At 41.5% G+C, this 21,167-nt stretch overlaps 1 protein-coding gene across 7 annotated transcripts in view; it reads left to right on the plus strand.

Moving 5' to 3' along the window:
• CELF1 (CUGBP Elav-like family member 1) overlaps window positions 1–21,167 on the plus strand; it is a 95,927-nt gene that overhangs the window by 35,161 nt on the left and 39,599 nt on the right. Inside the window, exon 1 of one of the 7 annotated variants that reach the window (XM_064288132.1) lies at window positions 8,255–8,410. The exons of the other annotated variants lie outside the window; for them this stretch is intronic. Coding sequence (XP_064144202.1) covers window positions 8,340–8,410 — 71 coding nt within the window. The 5' untranslated portion in view covers window positions 8,255–8,339. Of the gene's footprint in view, window positions 1–8,254; window positions 8,411–21,167 lie in introns of those variants that run through there. 7 annotated transcript variants of the gene reach the window in all.

Genomic DNA, 21,167 nt, shown 5'->3' on the forward strand with positions numbered 1-21,167 from the left:
TTTCTCAAGAAAGACTGTGTTGCACAGTGGTGAAAAGAGACTCTGGGGTTTGGCCACCATCTGTAGCAGGTTTATCTTCTTTCACATCTGAATCCTTAAATGTAGTCCGTACCTTCAGTGTGATCATACAGGTTGAATGAGGTATTGTGGACTTAGTAAATATAAGTTCCTTTAGTCTTAGTAACTTTCCATGATATAGGCAGGTCCAGGCTATTTTGTTAGTATAGACATTGCCTTAATTAACACTGGAGACATCACTCTTTCATTAGCAAAATTGGAAACTACTTAGCATCATGTGAAAAGTCAAATTAAGTGCATGACCACCTATTTTATGCCAATCAAGAAACTTCTTTGTCTTCAGGAAGGATAGGCCTAGTTCTGGCTTTATCTTTCAGAATTCTTGCACTTTCCAACGTAGACATCATCCTTGGTAACTTTCAGCAGTTCTCTCTGTCCGTAGCCAGGACCAGATGGAAGTACAGTTGGCAGAAGTTGTAAATGGAAGTTTGTAGGAATTTGGGCAGCTTTATAGAATCAATCTTCACTTGCAAGATTGTTTGATAATGTTAAAAATAAAACAAATTGGTTTTGTGGTTCCTCTATTTGCTTTTACCTTCAATTAACTTCCTCATCTTCTGATTTCTTTTTTTTGGTTTCTGTGGTTCACCACTGCCCTGGGGCCACTGAGATGCATTTACTGAGGCAGGAACTTTCATGTCCCAGCATCTAACCTACTCAGGAAGGTTGCTGTGAGGAAATAACATGGCCTTTCCATATTATTAACATGATCCTTAATACTAAAAGAAGTACTCAGCCTTTAGTTTTTGGAGTCTCCCTTCCAAAAGAAAATTCTGAAAAGATTGTTCTAGTGACCTAGGTGTACTGAAAAATTCAATTGAGTCCTTGCCATCGCTTTGCTGTTTGTCGCGACGTTGTGGGGTAAGCCTCTTTTACAACCTTTTAGTGCTTTAGTTCCCCATCTTAGACGTTGATGCTGTTTTTAAATTAACTTTGAGGTAGTAAATGCAGTTTATGTTTAAGGCATTGTGTACTTTAAAAATGGGAGAGGGAAAGTGTTCTTAGGTTTTAGTAACAAAGTTCTTATGGTAACAAAGGGGCTTTTCTTTGGAAAGAAGCTTCATATGTGGAATCACGACTAGTGTAGGCATGGGCCATTCGTTTTTCTTTCCTTGGTTTTTTAGAGTGAAGACAGTCTACAGCAGAGGTTAAAAGCTACAGGTTTTGGCTAAATGCTGGATGGGTGTGTTTCTTCGGTATCTTTTGAACCTTCTTGCGTGAGTTCTTTTGTACACATTTGAAAATTTGCCTTCAGAAAGGGAATGGCATCTTTTCTACATTCTGGAGTTTAATTTGAAAAATGTCCATTCCTAGGAAGCTAAAGGATTTCTTTCTGTCTTTCCCTTCTTTCTCCTTTAGCTGTTTCTCAAGGCAGGCTTATCTCCCACTAGAACTAGCTGGCTGCTGCCTAGCTGTAACAGCTGTGGGAGAGAGAGCTCTCTGAGCTTTTACTGAGAGCACTGATCACAGCAGCGGGTCCTTCAGCTGGTTCGTGTCTTTGGCACTGATTGGGGGAGGAGAGAGTGATTAATGATAGAGGGAGAAAATGGAAAACTTTTTACCTTTCAAAAAAGTGGTGTTTTTCCTCCCTTAGGCTTTGTCATATCCTCTGAGTGTACCATATATGATAATCTTATGAGCAAACCAACTTGAGCACAACAGTTATTAAACTTAGTGACTTTTCTTTCATTACAGAATTTTTAGAGTTGAATTTTTTTTTTTTTTTTTACAGTATTTCTATTACTTCTACCTTTAGAATCACCTCCCCCCTCCCTCTACCTTCCCCACCCCAGTTCAAAAATTTTGTCTAGATTCTTACTGGGAAACCCACAGGGTTGCTTTAATTATACTTCAACTGTGATGTTTTTGCAAAAAAGCTCTCACAAAGTAAGATGCCACAGAGATGGTTATCAATTGGGATCAACATATATTTGCATATGCAAGGTGCTGGACTGGGAGTGTCAGGAGACTCACTAATTTTATTAGAAGCCCTCCGTTTTAGAAGGGGCATTCATGTCGATAAAGGTTTGAAGTTACTTGGTTGGTTATTTTTCAGTGGTATCAGTTGCTCAGTTCTTTTCTACATTCCTTTTATTCATCTGCCAACAGCTGGGGTGGGGGTGGGGATGGGGTAGGATTGGTGATACCCAGTCCACTTAGTCTGAAGTTAGGAGGTTTTCCTAGATTTTTGCGCTTTTAGTACATAGACTGATGATAATTTTTTATGATAATTTTTAATGACATTGGTTCGTTTTATAATTCAGTAGGCTCTAATCCCTCTTACCCTCATATAACCAGATTTCATATTGTTGCTCTTTAAAACGCATTCAGGCTTTTGGGGTGGAAGTATAGAATCTGTTTGTCATTGAACTCCCTGGTTACATCGATCAAGATAGTCTGACATTTGCACGTGCCACCTACACCTTTTTACAACTGCGCTTCTCTTTGTTCTTTCACACTTTTGGTAAAGCAAATTCTGTGATTTCTAGCATTTCCCTCTCTAATCCAATTTTACATCTTCCTGTTGTTTATTCCATTCCAGTATTCTAAATGCAAAGGGTGCCATTCTTTTGAGAGTTTCCCTTATCTGTACTGATCATTTTTATGATTTGGGTTATGTTAAAGTAGGCTGATTGCTTCTGCTCTCACATAATCAGGCTTTGGATTGTTGCCCTTTAAAAACGAAAAAGTAAAAAATAAAAAAAAAGAATAAGGATAGCTTAGATATGAAGTAGAGAATATTGAAGGCAAAGGAAACAGGCAGAGAACCAGGGAAAGAAGAGGGAATCATGAAAGCAAACTCAGAGTGAGAGGACAGGAGTACAAGAGAAAGTTGAGGCCTTCTTTTGTAACATAGCCTTGGTAATAACCCCTCCTGCCATGTCTTTATTTCTGATGAATCCATTGTGGGAAAAGCTGAGAATGTGTATCTGAACTTAGAAAACTTACGGGCAGTTTTCTGTGAATAATTGACTTTGGAATTTTCCCTTAACATTTTATTTTCTTAGTCCCATAATTGTTTTTGTTATTACTTTGTAATCTTTTTCTAAAATGGAGTGATTAATTTCTGTGCTTTCTTTCCCAAGCATGTTGAATTTAATTATACTGAGATAACTATTGTGACCTGACTAAAGAGACGCGCCCTCCGTCATGTAGTAGCATTTTCATCTTGTAAGTTTTTAAAGCAGTGTTGCTTTATACATCGTAAAATGAACTTTAGTAGCAGTGTAAGCACAAAGAATTTGTGGACCCTCCACTCCCTGCTTTCCTTTCCGGCTATTTTATAAATTGGGCTTCTGAAGATTCTTATTAATAAAGGCTCTGTGGTGGGGAAAAATGGTTTTAAAACATTCAAAATCAGTGTTTAGCTTAGTAAAAATTGTTGTAAGGAGTGCAAATCCTGGCTACTCAGTAGACTGTCTTCCTTACTTAAGTTCTCCTTTCGTGTCGTTGTGATTCTGATTAAGGTAGAGGTGTATTTAGAAGTCATATATTTTCTCAATTGTTGTTAGGTGCCATCGTGTCAGCTCCGACTCATAGAGACCCTATCTTGTACAAGAGAATGAAATACTGCCCAGTCATGCTCCGTCCTCACAATTGTTGTTATGTTGAGCCCATTGTTTAAGCTACTGTGTCAGTCCATCTCATCGAGGGTCTTCTCTTTTTCACTGACCCTCTACTTTATCAAGCATGATGTCCTTCTCCAGGGATCGGTCCCTCCTGATACATGTCCAGAGTATGTGAGACAAAGTCTTGCCATCCTTGCTTCTAATGAACATTCTGGCTGTACTTCTTCCAAAACAGATTTGTTCGTTCTTCTGGCAGTCCATGGTGTATTCAGTGTTCTTCTTCACCAACACGATAATTGAAAGGCATCAATTCTTCTTCAGTCTTCCTCATTCGTTGTCCAACTTTCACATGCACGTGAAGCGATTGAAAACACCATGGCTTGGGTCAGGCGCACCTTAGTCCTTAAAGTGACATCTTTGCTTTTTAATACTTTAAAGTGGTTTTTTACAGCTGATTTGCCCAATGCAATGTGTCCTTTGATTTCCTGACTGCTGCTTCCATGAGCATTGATTGTGGATCCAAGTAAGATGAAATTCTTCATAACTTCAATCTTTTCTCCGTTATCATGATGTTGCTTACTGGTCCAGTTGTGAGGCCAGTCAACAACCAAATTAGATTTTTTTTTTAGTTCAGAGGTTTCCTTTTAATGTCAACAAATTTCAAGGAATTTCACTGGTTATGGTTGTGTTTTTATTTTTTGAATTTGTGAATAATAAAAGCACAACCATAACCAGTGAGTTGCTTGAAAGTTGTTGACATTAAAAAGAAATCCTTGAACTAAAGAATCTAATTTGGTGTTTGACCGGCCTCACAAAGTTACTCCTTGGTCCAGGTAGATTTCTATAGGAAGCTTCATGTGATCAGCTCTAGTCTGCTGAGGAGAAAGTAGGACAGACCTACCCAGTAATCCAGCCAGTCCCAGCTAGGGTTACATCCTCTGCCTGCCTGACAGTCAGGGCTTGGTGAGCTGTGTACTGTGTGTCAGTTACACAGTCTCCTCTCACTTGCATCCTGTTTTTTGCTGTCCCCCTTAATACAGTGAAAGAGTGCCCCTGACACTTCTACCTCTAAAGGAGTAGATCAAATGAGGCAGGACATCTGACAAAACCAGTTAGCTGTCGTTCACTTCTAGGTTTGGGACTGTCATGGATTGAATTGTGCCCCCCCAAAATATCTGTCAATTTGGCCTAGGTCATGATTCCCAGTATTGTATGATTGTGTTTCGTTTTGTCACCTGAAGTGATTTCCCTATGAATTGTAAATCCTATCACTATGATGTAATGAAATGGATTAGTGGCAATTTTATTGATGGATCTACAAGATTAGATAGTGTCTTAGGCCAGTCTTTCGAGATATAAAAGAGACAAGCAAGCGGAGAGACATGGGGACCTGATACCACCAAGAAAGCAGTGCCGGGAGCAGAGCGTGTCCTTTGGACCTGAGGTTCCTGTGCTGAGAAGTTCCCAGACCAAGGGAAGACTGGCACCATGAGGACCTGCTTCCAGAGCCAACAGAGAGAAAGCTTTCCCCTGGAGCTGTGCCCTGAATTCAGACTTTGGCCTACTGGGCTGTGAGAGAATGAACTTCTCTTTGTTAAAGGCATCCATTTGTGGTATTTATGTTTTAGCAGCACTAAATAACCAAGACAGATTTTGGTACTGAGAGTGGGGTGCAGCTTTAACAGATACCTAAAATGTGGAAGCGATTTTGAAACTGTGAATTGATCAAGGACTTACAAGGAAGCGAGGAGAGCTGTTACGTCGGAGACGACACAGACAGCGAGAAGCAACGGCAGAGGACCGACATCGGCAGAACCAGGAGATCAGTGCAAGACAGTGTTGCAGCCAGCCCATGGAGCAAGAGAGCTGAATGCCTTTGTGAAGGATGCTTCCTGGCAAAGCGGGGTGCCTGTGAGCACTTACAGATGGAGCTAGGCTTGCTGACCCACGGAGCAAGAGAGCTGAGTGCCTTCCAGCTGAAGTTTACTGGCAGAGTGGGGTGCTCCAGGCACTTACTGGTGGAGTTACAGAGCTTTGGAACACCTGCCCCAGCAGGACAGACGAAGGCTTGAGGGCCAAAAAACCAAGAAACCGGGAAGCAGAAGTTGAAGAGACAAGGAACAGAGGAAGCCAAGCTGCCTCAGTCTCAAAAGGTATGGCCACAACCTCTGGGGTTTCAAAGGGTGGAGCCACGGCCTCTGGTGTTTCTAAGGGTGGAGTCACCACTCAGATGGACTAGGAGGATGGTGCACCTAAAGCTGAGGGAACAGAGTTGCTGTCCCAGTGGGCCTGGAAGGCAGAGCTGAAGCCCAGGATGGAAGGGTCTCCACTCAGAATCCAGAGAGTATGGCCACTACCTAGAGTCTGTAGGGCAGGGCTATTATGTAAATGATCTCAGATAAAGAGGAGTATTTTCAAGCCATGAGGGCTAATGCAGTGTGTTCTGCTGACTTGCTTGGTGCCTGTTATGCCTTCTTTTTCTCCAATTTTACTTGTTTGTAATGGAAATACCTACCTTGTGACTGTTGCACCATTATACTTTGGAAGCAGATAAATTATATTCTGAATTTCACAGATGAAGAGGAAGTTTTGGATTTTGAATTTAAGTTGATTTCAGACTTTTGCTATGACATGGGGTGAATATGTTTTATATGTGGCAAGGACATGAATTTTTGGGGGCCAGAGGAGGGAATGCCACGGATTGAATTGTGTCCCCCCAAAAATATCTGTCAACTTGGCCTAGGTCATGATTCCCAGTATTGTCTACCATTTTGTCGTCTGATGTGATTTCCCTATGTGTTGTAAATCCTATCACTATGATGTAATGAGATGGGTTAGTGGCAATTATATTGATGAGCTCTACAAGCTTAGTTAGTGCCTTAGGCCAATCTTTTGAGATATAAAAGAGAGAAGCAAGCGGAGAGACACGGGGACCTGATACCACCAAGAGAGCAGTGCGGGAGCAGAGTGTGTCCTTTGGACCTGAGGTTCCTATGCTGAGAAGCTCCCAGACCAAGGGAAGACTGGCATCACAAGGACCTTCTTCCAGAGCCGATAGAGAGAGAAAGCCTTCCCCTGGAGCTGACACCCTGAATTCAGAGTTTGGCCTGGTGGACTGTGAGAGAATAAAATTCTCTTTAAAGCCATCCTCTTGTGTTATTTCTGTTTTAGCAGCACTAGATAACCAAGACAGGAACATTGGGCAGCAGATAGAATTTCTACCTGCCTGAGTCAAATGCAGACAGGTGTCTGCCATTGTAATACAGATTAGAACTTTTAAGTTCATGCCATCCTGCCTTTTCTTTCTTTCTTTTTTTTTTTTTTTTAAGTAACTATATATGTTTGGGATTTTATTCATTTACCTCCTCACAGGCTGAACATATCTTCTCTTTCGAAGTGGCCTGTGTTATGAACTGAACTTGGGTGAAATCTTTTGAGGTCAGGCAACCCTAATGATAAAAAATGGAAAGAAATTTGGGAACCTTCAGAGATAGTTTTAGAGTCACTGCCTAAATATTGAAATGCCACCATTTGCTGTTTGGAGGGATGTGAAGCTAAATTGAGAACGGGAGCACCACATCTGCCTTGACTGCTGAGTATATCTATTTCTCCTGCTCACCCGTAATACAATTTTTATGTGTGCAGTTACTAGTCTTGGTTTTTAGTAAGTTTAAAGGAGGACAGAGAATGACAAGACTCAGCCTACATTCTTTTGTCCTTCCCTAATGTGTTTGAGTGTCTGTCCCTGATAGGCCCCAGTTTTTCTTCATTATTATCGTTGTGGTGGTTTTTGTTTGCCTTTTTTTCTTTAAAAAAAAAAAAAAAAAAGTTCAGAGAATTGAAAAGGCATAATTTCCTAGTACTCTATCAAGAGATGCAATATTACTCTTCCGTTTTATTTTATGGCAAAGTAAGATTTAGGGTTAGTAAAAATTTTTTGCCTGTGCCACCTAATGAATGTCACTGAGCCAGGGATTTTTTAAAGTCCTTCACCCCAATGAGAAATCATTAGGCAGCACACCTTGTTATATGTGCGTGCTACGTTTTTGGCGGCCAGTTCCTCAGCCATCTTGCCTCTGGCCTGCTTCTCTTGGTGTTTCCACTCACTACTTAAGCAATTCTTCCAGAGTTAGTTTAGACCATTGCTGCCTTTGGCATATGGAAACTGTGTTTAACACCAAGGCTGACAACTAAGTTCTTCCTTCTAGAACCATTTTCAGACTACATGAGGGAAGCTCTTTTTTTTTTTTTTTTGCTTCAGATAGTTTCAGTTTTGGGGTACCTCAAAAACTGATTGAAGGAAGGAGTCTGGAGGATGTGAAACAAGTTTGTGTTTCTTCTGCTCTGTTAGCCACTGCTATCTTCATGGATCTGACACTCTGTTTATCTGACAGTGCACTTAGTACTGCTTCGCCAGGGAAAATCACACAAAACAAGCCTGGTGCATCAGCACTTTCATTGTGTGCTGGGCTGAGCCTCCCTTCACATGGTCACATCCCCCTTTTAATCCAGTATTCCCTCTCCTTTCCCCAGTCCTGCCTGTTTCTGTGGCACTTACTGCTTGTTTCCCTGAGCTCCTGTTTTCTGTACTTTGTGTTTTTTGTGGGGCTCAGGAAGCTAAGGCTGTGTGTATTTGTGGATCAGACAAGGGCAGCAAGTTAATATCATTGGCTTCTGAAGACGAGAGAGGTGATGGCTGTGTTTAAGTTGGATTTCCTTCCAGAAATGATGGTGGATCATTGCTCTTTGAATTCCGGTCCCGTGTAAGTATTTTTGTGGTCTAATTTTTATAATAAGCAGAAAAATTGGTCTGTTTCTTTGTTGTGTGGTGAAACTGGTCTCTTTCCTAGAAAGAGGGAAGAAATAATTGGGTGAGGATGCTAAAGTCTGAATTCTCTCAAGCTGTTGTTTTCTGTTGTAGCATGTTGGTTCTATCTCATTACTTCTGGTTTCCTCGAGGCCCTAACTAAGTTCTTTACATAAGGGTACACTTGCTTTGTGACCAGCAACATCAGTTCAAGTGTGCTGGTTCCAGTCCCTGAAGGGAATGCAGCTTGAAAGCTGTAGTGTTTTCCCCTATGGTAGATTCCAAGGTATTTTTTAACTGTAGCTTTTTTGCTTTGGGTTGAATATGCAAGGAATTTTTTTTAGTTAACAAATTCTCATATCACAGAGGGGACTGGTAGCCAGGATGTATTTAGTGTTGTTTACAGCATTCTGTATTGACATGCAGAGAGTAACCTGGACCTTGATGTTTTTCCCAATCTGACTGAAAATGCAGCTGAGCACATGATTTCAGGAATATCAGATCCCCCCCACCCCCCAAAACAAAACTGGATCAATCTTGATGGGCAGTTTGCCCAAATAAATTTTGAACATGGGAATGAGAAAGTTCATCAGCTTCCAATACTGGGTAAGAAGTGACACAGCGAAAATGCTAGCCTGGCCCTGAGGGAACCTAAATTCTGGGCTTTGTAGAGGATACATCTTGCACTTCCGATTTCAGTTGCTTTAACCGTGCTTCAAAGTACCTTGGAACCACAAACAAACCAGCGTTGTTATTCGAAGCCAGGAATATTAAACAGTAGTCTGTTCTCTAGATAACAGGTGTTAGTGCAAGCCTTTGCGCTCAGGCCTCCATGTGCAAATCAGTCTGCCCTGGGATTAGGGGTGTCAGGTGTTGGTGATAGCAGATACCGAATGACTCTTTGTGGAATAGTTTGGGGGTCTCCAAAGTTAGCTGGCTTGCCCATTTGAAAATGGATCGTATGCCTTGTCTGTAGTCTCCAAAATAACGGTAATTCAAATGGGCCTTTTTATGAGGGCTCTTTCCTGCTAAAATTTTATTTTAGTGGTAGATATTGGTGAAATTATGGTGAATACCGTCGTAAAGACTTAATACATAATAAAGGTATTCCCATGTCCCAGATGTATGATTGCTAGAAATAGGATTTTGTGGCTCAAATTATCTTTCATTGTAACACTTTCTCTCTATGCTTTGCCACTCCCCAGTGTCTAACCCTGAGATACAGCATTTCCTGAGTCTGTTTTCTCATCTTTTAAGAAAGAAAAAAAAAGATTAATCCACTGTTCTGTGAAGTGTGGACAGTGGACCACTGCATGGAAGTTACCTGGAACATAAAAATGCAGATTCCTGGATGCATGCCCAGAAATTCTTGGGCTACAAGAATCTGTATTTTAACAAATGTACCATGTGGGTTTTTCACCCATTTTACTTATTTATTTTTGTTAGGCAATTATTTCTATTCCCCCGTTTCTCCAGCATCTGATAACCACTAATCTATTTTTATCTCTGTGCATTCGCCTATTCTAGATATTTCATATACGTATGATCATACAGAACTTGTCCTTTTATGTCTGGCTTATATCACTTATAATGTTTTCATCCATGTGGTAGCATGCATCAGAACTTCATTTTTCTTTATGTTGTTGTTAGGTGTTGTTGAGTCAGTTTCTACTCATCGTACAATAGAATGAAACACTGCTGTATCCTGCGCCACCCTCACAGTCGCCATTAAGCTCGAGCCCATTGTTAAAGCCACTGTGTCATTCCATCTCCTTGAGGGTCTTCCTCTTTTTCACTGACCCTCTGCTTTACCAGGCATGATGTCTCTCTCCAGGGACCAATCCCTCCTGATAACATATCCAAAGTATGTGAGATGTAATCTCGTCATCCTTGCTTCTAAGGAGCATTCTGGTTGTACTTTCAAGACAGATTTGTTTGTTCTTCTGGCAGTCCATGGTATATTCAATATTCTTTCCCAGCATCACCATTCAAAGGTGTCAATTCTTCGGTCTTCCTTATTTATCATCCAGCTTTTGCGTGCACATGAGGCAGTTGAAAACACCATGGCTTGGGTCAGGCACACCTTAATCTTCAACATGACATCTTTGGTTTTCAACACTTCGAAGAGGTCTTTTGCAGCAAATTTGCCCAGTGCAGTGCGTCTTTTGATTTCCTGACTGCTGCTTCCATGGGTGTTGATTGTGGATCCAAGTAAAGTGAAATTCCTGACAACTTCAATCTTTTCTCCTTTTATCATAATGTTGATCACTGGTCCAGTTGTGAGGATTTTTGTTTACTTTATGTTGAGGTGCAATCCATGCTGAAGGCGGTGGCCTTTGATCTTCATTAGTAAGTGGTTCAAGTTCTCTTCACTTTCAGCAAGCAAGGTTGTGTCATTTACCTACTGCGGGTTATTAATGAATCTTCCTCCAATCCTGGTGCCCCGTTCTTCGTATAGTCCAGCATCTCAGATTATTTGTTCAGCATACAGACTGAATAAGTATGGTGAAAGGATACAGCCCTGATGCACACCTTTTCTGACTTTAAACCACACAGTATCCCCTTGTTCTGTTCAAACAACTGTCCGACTGTGAAACAGACCATCAATTTCTCTTTATGGCTGACTATAACTGCAATTTATGTGTGTACCGCATTGTTATTTAGTACTCGTTCATCCGTTGTTGGACACTTGGATTGTTTCTACCTTTTGTCTATTGTGAATAATACTCTTCTGCACATTGGTGTACAACTATCTGTCTGAGTCCTGCTTTCAGTACTTTTGGGTATATACCTAGAAGTGGAATTGTTAGGTTGTTATATGATAATTCTGTTTAACCTGTTAAAGAGCTACCAGACTGTTTCCCACAGTGGTTATACCTTTTTACATTCCCACCAGCAATGAGTGAGGATTCCAATTTTACCACATCCTCATCGACGCTTGTTGTTTTCTGTTTTTTCTCATAGTAACAAATCTAGTGAGTATGAAGTGGTATCTCATTATGGTGTTTTTTTAAAAAATAATTTTTATTGTGCTTTAAGTGAAAGTTTACAAATCAAGTCAGTCTCTCACACAAAAACCCATGTACACCTTGCTGCACACTCCCAATTACTCTGCCCCTAATGAGACAGCCTGCTCTCTCCCTCCACTCTCTCTTTTTGTGTCCATTTCACCAGCTTCGAACCCCCTCCACCCTCTCATCTCCCCTCCAGGCAGGAGATGCCAACATAGTCTCAAGTGCCCACCTGATCCAAGAAGCTCACTCCTCACCAGCATCCCTCTCCAACCTGTTGTCCAGTCCAATCCATGTCTGAAGAGTTGGCTTCGGGAATGGTTCCTGTCCTGGGCCAACAGAAGGTCTGGGGGCCATGACCACCAGGGTCCTTCTAGTCTCAGTCAGACCATTAAGTCTGGCCTTATGAGAATTTGGGGTCTGCATCCTACTGCTCTTCTGCTCCCTCAAGGGTTCTCTGTTGTGTTGCCTGTCAGGGCAGTCATCAGTTGTATCCCGACACCATCTAGTTCTTCTGGTCTCAGGATCATGGTCGCTGGTTCATGTGGCTCTCATTATGGTTTCGATTCGCATATTTTTGATGACTAATGATGTTGAGGAAACCCTGGTGGTATGGTGGGTAAGAGTTCGGCTGCTAACCAAAAGGTTGTAAGTTCATTCAGATCCACCAGGCGCTCCTTGGAAATTCTGGGGCAGTTCTGCTCTGCCCTATAGGGTCGCTATGAGTTGGAATCGACTCAACAGCAATGGGTTTGAATGACTTTGAGCATTTTTTCATGTGCTTATTGGCCTTTTATATATCTTTGGAGAAGTATCTATTCATGTCCTTTGCCTATTTTAAAATTGGATTGTCTTTTTGTTGTTGAGTTGTAGAAGTTCTTTATATATTCTGGATATTAAACCCTTATAAAGTATATGGTTTCCAAATATTTTCTCCCATTCTGTAGGTTGTCTTTGCACTTTCTTGATAATGTTCTTTGATACGTAAGTTTTAGATTTTGATCAAGTCCAGTTTTCTTTTGTTGTTTATGCTTTTGGTGTCATATCTAAGAATCCATTGTCAAAAACTAGGTCCTGAAGCTTTACCGCCTATGTTTTCTTCTAAGAATTTTATGGCTTTAACTCATGTATTTAGATTATTGATCCATTTTGAGTTAATGTTCATATGTGATGTGAGGTATTGACCCAACCTCATTCTTTTGCATGTAGAGATTTAGTTGTCCTAGAAACATTTGTGGTAGGACATTTGAATGGGCTTGGGACCCTTGCTGAAAATCAGCTGACCACAGTTGTATCAATTTATCTGGACTCTTAATCCTGTTCCATTGATCTATATGTCTGTCCTTATACCAGTACCACATTGTTTTGAGTACTGTATTTTTGTAGGGCATTTTTAAATTGGCAAGTGTAAATACTCCTGCTTTGTTCTTTTTCAGGATTGTTTTGGCTCTTCAAGGCACTTTGCAATTCCTTATGAATTTGAAGATCAACTTTTCTTGTTTCTATAAAAAAGCTGTTGAAATCTTGATAAGGATTGCGTTGAATCTGTAAATCACTTTGGGTAGTATTGACATCTTAACAAAATTAATCTTCCAAGCCATGAACATGGAATGTCTATTTATTTAGGTCTTCTTTAATTTTTTCAGCAGTGTTTAATAATTTTCAGTGTATAAGTCTTTCACTTCTCTAGTCAAATTTCTTCTCTTAGATGCTATTTTAAATGGAGTTGTTAATTGTTCATTGCTGTTATCCCATATGATTAGATGAGTACTAAAGTTTGAGAACTAATGGTCTTAATGCAAGTCATTTTGAGTAGAGTTAATCAGGGAGTACGCTGGTATGTAACTTATTTCCAAGTGCATTTGCATCTGTTTTAGTTATCCCTCTTCACAAAAGCTTTATGAGGCTAATCGAGCATGGGCTATTGCCACTATCTTAACACATGTAAAACCTGGTTGAGAGAGATTATAATTGACTTGCCTAAGGACAGTTGCTATAAACCTTGGGCCTAAAATTCAAGTTTAACAATATCCTCTGTATTTTTTCCCACATTGCAAGTCCTTGGGGCCACTCCACTGGGCACCATACACTACGCCGAAACACTACAGAGACAGTAAGGAGCTGGAAAGAAAAAAGTTCTTGAGAATGATGTGTGTTGCCACCTTTTTCTAGGATTCTCAGCTCTTCCCTTACTCACACCACTTTCGTAGTTGACATCAGTGGTTTTCTCTCTGAAGTGAAGTTGCCTGGGAATGTAATCAGGAACGTGATCTAGCAAAGTCTTTTATTTCAAATTTTCTTTACAACAGAGAAGAGGTGGTAGAGGAGCTCTAGAAAGATCAGGAACCTGGATTCTAGTTCCTGTTCCTACTTGTAAACAATGTCCTTGATTCTACTCAGATCACTCTTCAACTTCCACTGGTTCCTCTTGATTTGCTTATACCCTAGGATATGGGTGTTCTCCAGGAGTTGTGTCTCTGGCCTCTTTTTTTTTTTTTTCCAGTAATACAGATTTGTTTATTTGTTCATTCATTCAACAAATATTTACTGTGTGTGTTCTGGACACAGAGCATGGAAGAGGCCTTGTTTAACCTCTTATGAGACCAGGAAAGCAAAGGGGCTTCCACCCTAACCACAGAGATAAGCCAGCCCTGAAAAGGACTTCGGCGGACTCAAGGTAGGGTGTCGGGAGGGGCTGGTGACAAGCAATTTGGAGGTTTCTCAGCTTCTTACAGTCAACAACCATTCACTGAGGAATGCGGACTAAGACCCCATCACTGCCGTTATGAGGCTCCCACGGGCAGGAAAAGATGCTTCTCCCATGCCAGCAGAAGTAGGCCCGTGGTCAACCCCATAGCTGTCATTTGGAGAAAGACGACTGCATGGACCTCCTTCCTGACAATCGGAGTCTCTTGCTGTTACTTCTGTGGTGACGAGCTTTTGTTGTTGTTGTTAGTTGTCATCCAGTTGGCTTCAACTCATGGTGACCTTATGTAGAACAGAACGAAATGTTGCCTGGTCCTGCACCATCTTCATGATGATTGGTATGTTTGAGCCCATTGTTGCAGCTGTTGTGTCAGCCCATTTCATTGACGGTTTCCCTCATTTTCCCTGACTTTATCAACCATGCTGTCCTTTCTGGCGATTGGGTTTTCTGAGGACATAGTCAAAGTAAGAGCTGAAGTCTCACCATCCTGGCTTATAAGGCAGATTCTGGTTGTGTTTCTTCTAAGACTGATTGGGAGTTTTTCCAGCAAAGCAAGTGGTAGAACTTTACACTGGATATTTTAATGATCCAGGGCTCATGAAAGGGGCCCTGGTGGCACAGTGGTAGAGGCACTCAACTGCTAACAGAAAGGCCAGCAGTTCGAGACCAGCAGCGGCTCCATGGGTGAAAGATGCGGGAGCTTGATTCCTTAGAGATTTACAGGCTTGGAAGCCCTACGGGGTTGCTATGAGTTGGAATCAATTTGACGGCAGTGAGAGGGTGGGCTTACAGAGATGCTGGGTCAGCTCTCTCAGTCTGAGGAAACTGGCCTCTTTTTATTTTATTTTTTAAAGCTCTCCCTTTACTTAAGGGGGTACTGATGTGCTTCTCTGATTCTCAGATCTTTATGTCTGTCCCCATAAGTCTCCTGAGCTCTATGACTTTGTTCCAGACTGCCTGCTGGACACTTCTATCTGGAGGCTTCCCCACAAAAAGATTCCCCAGATTGCCCTCACTAGAACCCAAGTGTTATCAGTAACTTCTCCCTCTTCCTCCTCTCCCTTATCCAGTGAACTCCCAATTTATAGTAGATCCTGCGCATAAAATTTCTCAGCATTGCCTGATACTGGGCCCTGACCTCTTAGGAGCTGGTTTGTGCAACAGCCTCCTGATAGCCATGTTTGTCCACTTTATTTCAGATTATTGCCAGTTGTCTTTTAAAAGACAGATATCTGATCATTCTCTTGCTTTAAAAACTTGAAATAAAGTTTAGGCCCATCAGTATAACAGGGAAAGCCCTTCACAGGGTCTCTCCAATCCATCTCTTTATCTTCATTTTCTAGTCTGTTTTTATATTCTCCTCCAACTTTCTCAAGTCCCTTTTCTACCTTTCTGATGTTAGCTTACTCTTCTCTTGCCCGTCATTTTAAGTCCTTACCATTGCTTCATTGCACCTTAGGCATTCATACCTCTTTCCACTTGGTTAGGCCATTTAGAATACTTCCATGTTGTAACTGGAGGCTTGAATTTTTTCTTCAGTTCTTTCAGCTTGAGAAATGCCCAGCCTGTTCTTCTCTTTTGTTTTTCTAACTCCAGGCCTTTGCACATTTCATTATAATACTTTTGTTTTCCCGAGTAGCCCTTTGAAATCTTTTGTTCAGCTCTTGTACTTCATCATTTCTTCCTTTCACTTTAGCTGCTTACATTCAACAGCAAGTTCAGGCTTTGAGTTGCAGTATTGAGGGATTCTATGAGCAGAATATTGAATGATATAAGAAACATCAAAAGAAGATGGAAGGAATACACAGAGTTTCTATACCAGAAAGAATTGTTCGACATTCAGCCATTTCAGGAGGTAGCACATGATCAAGAACCGATGGAATTGAAGGAAGAAGTCTAAGCTGCACTGAAAGAAATTAGCAGAAAACAAGGCTCCAGGAATTTAGATATTTCAACAAACAGATGCAACACTGAAAACACTTGTCTATGCCAAGAAATTTGGAAGATAGCTACCTGGCCAACTGACTGGAAGAGATCCATATTTCCAAAGAAAGGTGATCCAACAGAATGTGAAAATCTTTGAGCAATATCATTAATAACACACGCAAGTAACGTTTTGCTGAGGTTAATTCAAAAGCAGTTGCAGCAGTACATCAACAAGAAACTGGCAGAAAATCAAGCTGGAATCAGAAGAGGACGTGTGTTGTGGATTGACTCGTGTCCCTCAAAAATATGTGTTGTAAATCCAGTCCCTAGAAAAGGACATCATACTTGGTAAAGTGGAGGGTCATGGAAAAAGAGGAAGGCCCTCAACGAGATGGATTGACACAGTGATTGCAACAATGAGCTCAAACATGGCAACACTTGAGGAGGTGGTGCAGTACCGGTCGCTATGAGTTGGAACTGACTTGAAGACACCTACCAACAACAGCAGTCTTTACGGGAGCAGATCACCAGGTCTTTTCTCCTGGGGTGTCACTGGATGGGTTCAAACTGCTGACCTTTTGGTTAGGTACTCCTTAAGAGCTCTTTATCCTCAGCCCTAGGCAACCACTGATTACTTTATGTCTGTAGATGTGCCTGTTCTGGACATTTCATATAAATGCAGCAATACACTCTGTGGCTTTTTGTGACTGGCTTCTTTCACTTAGCATGACCTAAGTTGTAGCATGAGCCCTGCTGTCTCCTGCCACAGCCCTTTCAGCTTGTTGTCTTAATTCATGTTATCTGCAGTTGCAACTTTTCCACTTCTGACTTCACCACTGCCTGTTTCTGTTGAAACAGTTCCTGATTCTGCAGAGCATCGCTGTCCGATAGAACTTTCTGTGATGATGAAAATGTTCTGTATCTCTGTTGTCCAGAGTAGCAGCCACTAGCCGCATGTGGCTCTTGTGACTGAGGAACTGATTTTATTTTGGAATTTTTTTTATTGTTGTAAAAATACAGAGGACACAGCATTTGCCAATGCAACGTTTTTCACATGTACAGTTCAATCAGACCATTTATATCAATCATGTTGTGCAATCATAGACCTGAATTTTTTAAATTAAGTTTAAATAGTGACATGTGGCTAGCGACTCTTGTATTGCTCAGTGTAGCTGTTGTTGTTAGGTGCTTTCAAGGCAGTTCTGACTCATTGTGAGCCTGTGTAGAACAGAACTAAACACTGCCCACTCCTGTGCTATCCTTGTGATTGTTGTTGTGCTTGAGCCCATTGTTGCAGCCACTGTGTCAGTTCATCTCATTGAGGGTCTTCCTCTTTTTAGCTGACCATCTACTTTCCCAAGCATGATGTTCTTCTCCAGGTATTGGTCCCTTCTGGTAACATGTCCAAAGTATGTGAGATATAATCTCACCACCCTTGCTTCGAAGGAGCATTTTGGCTGTACTTCTAAGACAGATTAGTTCGTTCTTCTGGCAGTCCATGGTATATTCATATTCTTCACCAACACCATAATCCAAAGGCTTCAATTCTTCTTCTGTCTTCCTTATTCATCGTCCAGCTTTCACGTGCATATGAGGCGGTAAAACACCGTAGCTTGGGTCAGGCACACTTTAAAGTGACACTTTGCTTTTTAACAGTTCAAAGAGATCTTTTGTAGCAGATTTGCCCAGTGTGATGTGTTGTTTGATTTCTTGGCTGCTGCTTCCATGAGTGTTGATTGTGGATCCAAGTAAAATGAAATTCTTTATAACTTCAGTCTTTTCTCCATTTATCATAATGTTGCTTATTGGTCCAGTTGAGGATTTTTGTTTTCTTTATGTTGAGGTGTAATCCAAACTGAAGGCTGTAGTCTTTGATCTTCATCATTAAGTGCTTCAAACCCTCTTCACTTTCAGCAAGGAAGGTTGTGTCATCTGCGTAATGCAGGTTGTTAATGAGTCTTCCTCCAATCCCAGTGCCCAGTTCTTCATGTAGTCCAGCTTCTCAGATTATTTGCTAAACATACAGATTGAATAAATGTACTGAAAGGATACAACCCTGATGCACACTTTTCCTGACTTTAAACCATGAAGTATCCCCTTGTTCTGTTCGAATGACTAGCTCTTGGTCTAAGTTCCTTGAATGAGCACAATTAAGTGTTCTGGAATTCTCATATTTTGCAGTGTTATCCATAATTTGTCATGATCCACATAGTCGAATACCTTTGCATGGTCAATAAAACACAGGTAAACATCTTTCTGGTACTCTCTGCTTTCAGCCGGGATCCATCTGACATCAGCAGTGGTATCCCTTGTTCCACGTCCTCTTCTGAATCCAGCTTGAATTTCTGGCAGTTCCCTGTCCATGTACTGCTGCAACTGCTTTTGAATGATCTTCAGCAAAATTTTACTTGCATGTGATGTTAATGATATTGTTAGATAATGTCTGCATTCTGTTGCATCATCTTTCTCTGGAATGGATACAAATATGGATCTCTTCCAGTCAGTTGGCCAGGTAGCTGTCTTCCAAATTTCTTGGCATAGTCTGGTGAGCACTTCCAGTGCTGCATCTGTTTGTTGAAACATCTCATTTGGTATTCCATCAGTTACAGGCTGTGAGTCTGAATAGACTTGAGGGCAATGGGGTCCTCCCTGCCCCCTTCACCAGTGCCTTCAGTGCAGTTTGGACCTCTTCCTTCAGTACCATCGGTTCTTGGTCATATGCTGCCGGCTGAAATGGTTGAATGTTGACCAGTTCTTTTTGGTACAGTGACTGTGTGTATTCTTCCATCTGCTTTTGATGCTTCTTGTGGCAATTAATATTTTCTTCGTAGGCTCTTCTACTATCGAAACCGGAGGATTTTTTTTTTTTTTTTTCTTTAAGCTTGAGAAACGCTGAACGTGTACTTCCCTTTCGGTTTTCTAACTCCAGGTCTTTGCACATTTCATTATACTACTTTATTTTGTCTTCTTGACATCTTCTGTTCAGCTCTTTTACTTCATCATTTCTTCCTTTCACTTTAGCTTCTCTGCGTTCAAGAGCAACTTTCAGTCTGTGTTCTGACATCCACTATCCCTTTGCTGGGCCCAGGGTTAGCAAGTCTTGAGAGGGGAAGAGAGAAAGAGGAGAGTTTAAGAATTTTGAACTAACAAATGCTTTGAAAATAAGGTTCTTTGTTTTGTCCGCCCTTGTTTCTCTTCCCAGTTGATTGTCCATTCTGTTTTCCGATGTCTTGTTCCATCAAAAGTCAAGTTAGTCAAGGCAACTTCTAGCCCTGATTTCTCATAGTTGCTTATTCTTAATGGTTTGCCTCTTGAGGTAGTAGCTGCCGATATTGCTTCTTCTGCCAGAGCAGAAGCTTAGGGAGATGTGGGTTGGTTCCATGCCTTTCCCCTGAAACACTTCCTGCCTCCTCATCTCTCTTTCTCCCTCACTACTGCTGGCCCTGATTTTCCTCTTCCACCCCACTCCCTGGTCAGGGCTGGCAGCATTTGCACAGAAAATAGGAATTTCCACTGACTTGCCTCTTAGGAATGACAGGGACACAATAGATAGTACTTCTCCGGGGGCTGCTGAGTTCACTGGTTCTTGAATGGGCTGATAAATATATCTAATACACAGTCACAGACCCTGAGGAGCTATCCATTTAGCAGGGAGGTAAGGCACAAATTTGAGAATGTATTTAGCAATACATCGAGTAAATGCTTTGACCTGGGTGAAGAGGTATCCTTGGCATGTCACACTGGGAGTCTTATCCCCAGGTGGCCTTTTTAAGCAGTGGTTACTTTGAACCTTAAGGACAGCATGCATACTGGAGAAGGGGAGAGGGAAGATGGAAGAGCATTGTTGCTCATCTCTTCAGACACAGTAGCAGTTGATGAGAAGGACCGTGACTCCTTATTACGTATACCTAGGTATACATGTGGTTGTTTCTCTCTTTTTGTTCGTCTCTAGCTGATAGGGCCACCTTTAATTCTAACTGTGTCTTCATGAGCTCCAAGAAAATGCCCCATATATATATATTTTTTTTACCAGTATGTGCCACACCTCACAAAGCACCTAGCCTGTGTAAGTGTCCAGTAAATCGGAGGAAAGACTGTGTCCACGCACAGCTCCAGTTGCAGGATTTCCACAGTATCTGGAGCCTGGCCTGATAATTTGCTGTGTTCTAGGCAGTGTTTCTCAAACTGTGGTGGAGGACCATGTCCTCTTCCCTGCCTTTGATTATACTCTTGTAAAATATAATAAAAACTAGTAGAAAAACAATAAAGCAAGAGCTTGTACATCTTTTTTATTATTGTAGATGGAGAAGATAAGAAATTACTTGGTCCAGTTGTTGTAAAAGTTCATAAAGGCTTGAGTTTGACAGTCCACTGGTCCTTGGACCACACTGGGGTTTTTTTTTTGTTGTTGTTGTTTTAACAAACAAATTTATTCTGGCACGATATAGGAGGTTCAAAGTCCAATTTCAGGGGAAGGCTTTCTCTGTTGGCTATGGGGGAAGGTCGTTGTCATCAGTCTCCCCCTGGTCCAGGAGCTCCTCAGTGTAGGGTTCCTGGGTCCAAAGGGTGTGCTCCCCTCCTGGTTCTTTATTCTTTTCATTGTATTTTAGATGAAGGCTCAGAGAACAAACTAGCTTCTCATTAAACGATTAGTACACATATCGTTCTGCGACATCGGCTACTGGCCTCATGACATGTTAACACTCTCCTCTTCTCGGCCTTGAGTTCCCTATTACCAGCTTTCTTGTCCCCTCCTGCCTTCTGGTCCTTGCCCTTGGGCTGGTGTGCCCCTTTAGTCTCGTTTTATTTTTGGGCTGAAGGGTGAACCTCAGGAGTGACTTCATTACTGAGTGAAAAGGGTGTCCAGGGGGGCCATACCCTCAAGGTTTCTCTAGTCTCTGTCAGACCAGTAAGTGGTCTTTTTTTTTTTTTTTTTGGTGAGTTAGAATTTTGTTCTACATTTTTCTCCAGCTCTGTCCGGGACTGTTTTGTGATTGCTGTCAGAGCAGTCGGTGGTGGTAGCTGGGCACCGTCTAGTTGTGCGGGACTCAGTCTGGTGGAGGCTGTAG

The sequence above is a fragment of the Loxodonta africana genome, chromosome 7 (assembly GCF_030014295.1).
Source record: "Loxodonta africana isolate mLoxAfr1 chromosome 7, mLoxAfr1.hap2, whole genome shotgun sequence".
Taxonomy (NCBI): domain Eukaryota; kingdom Metazoa; phylum Chordata; class Mammalia; order Proboscidea; family Elephantidae; genus Loxodonta; species Loxodonta africana.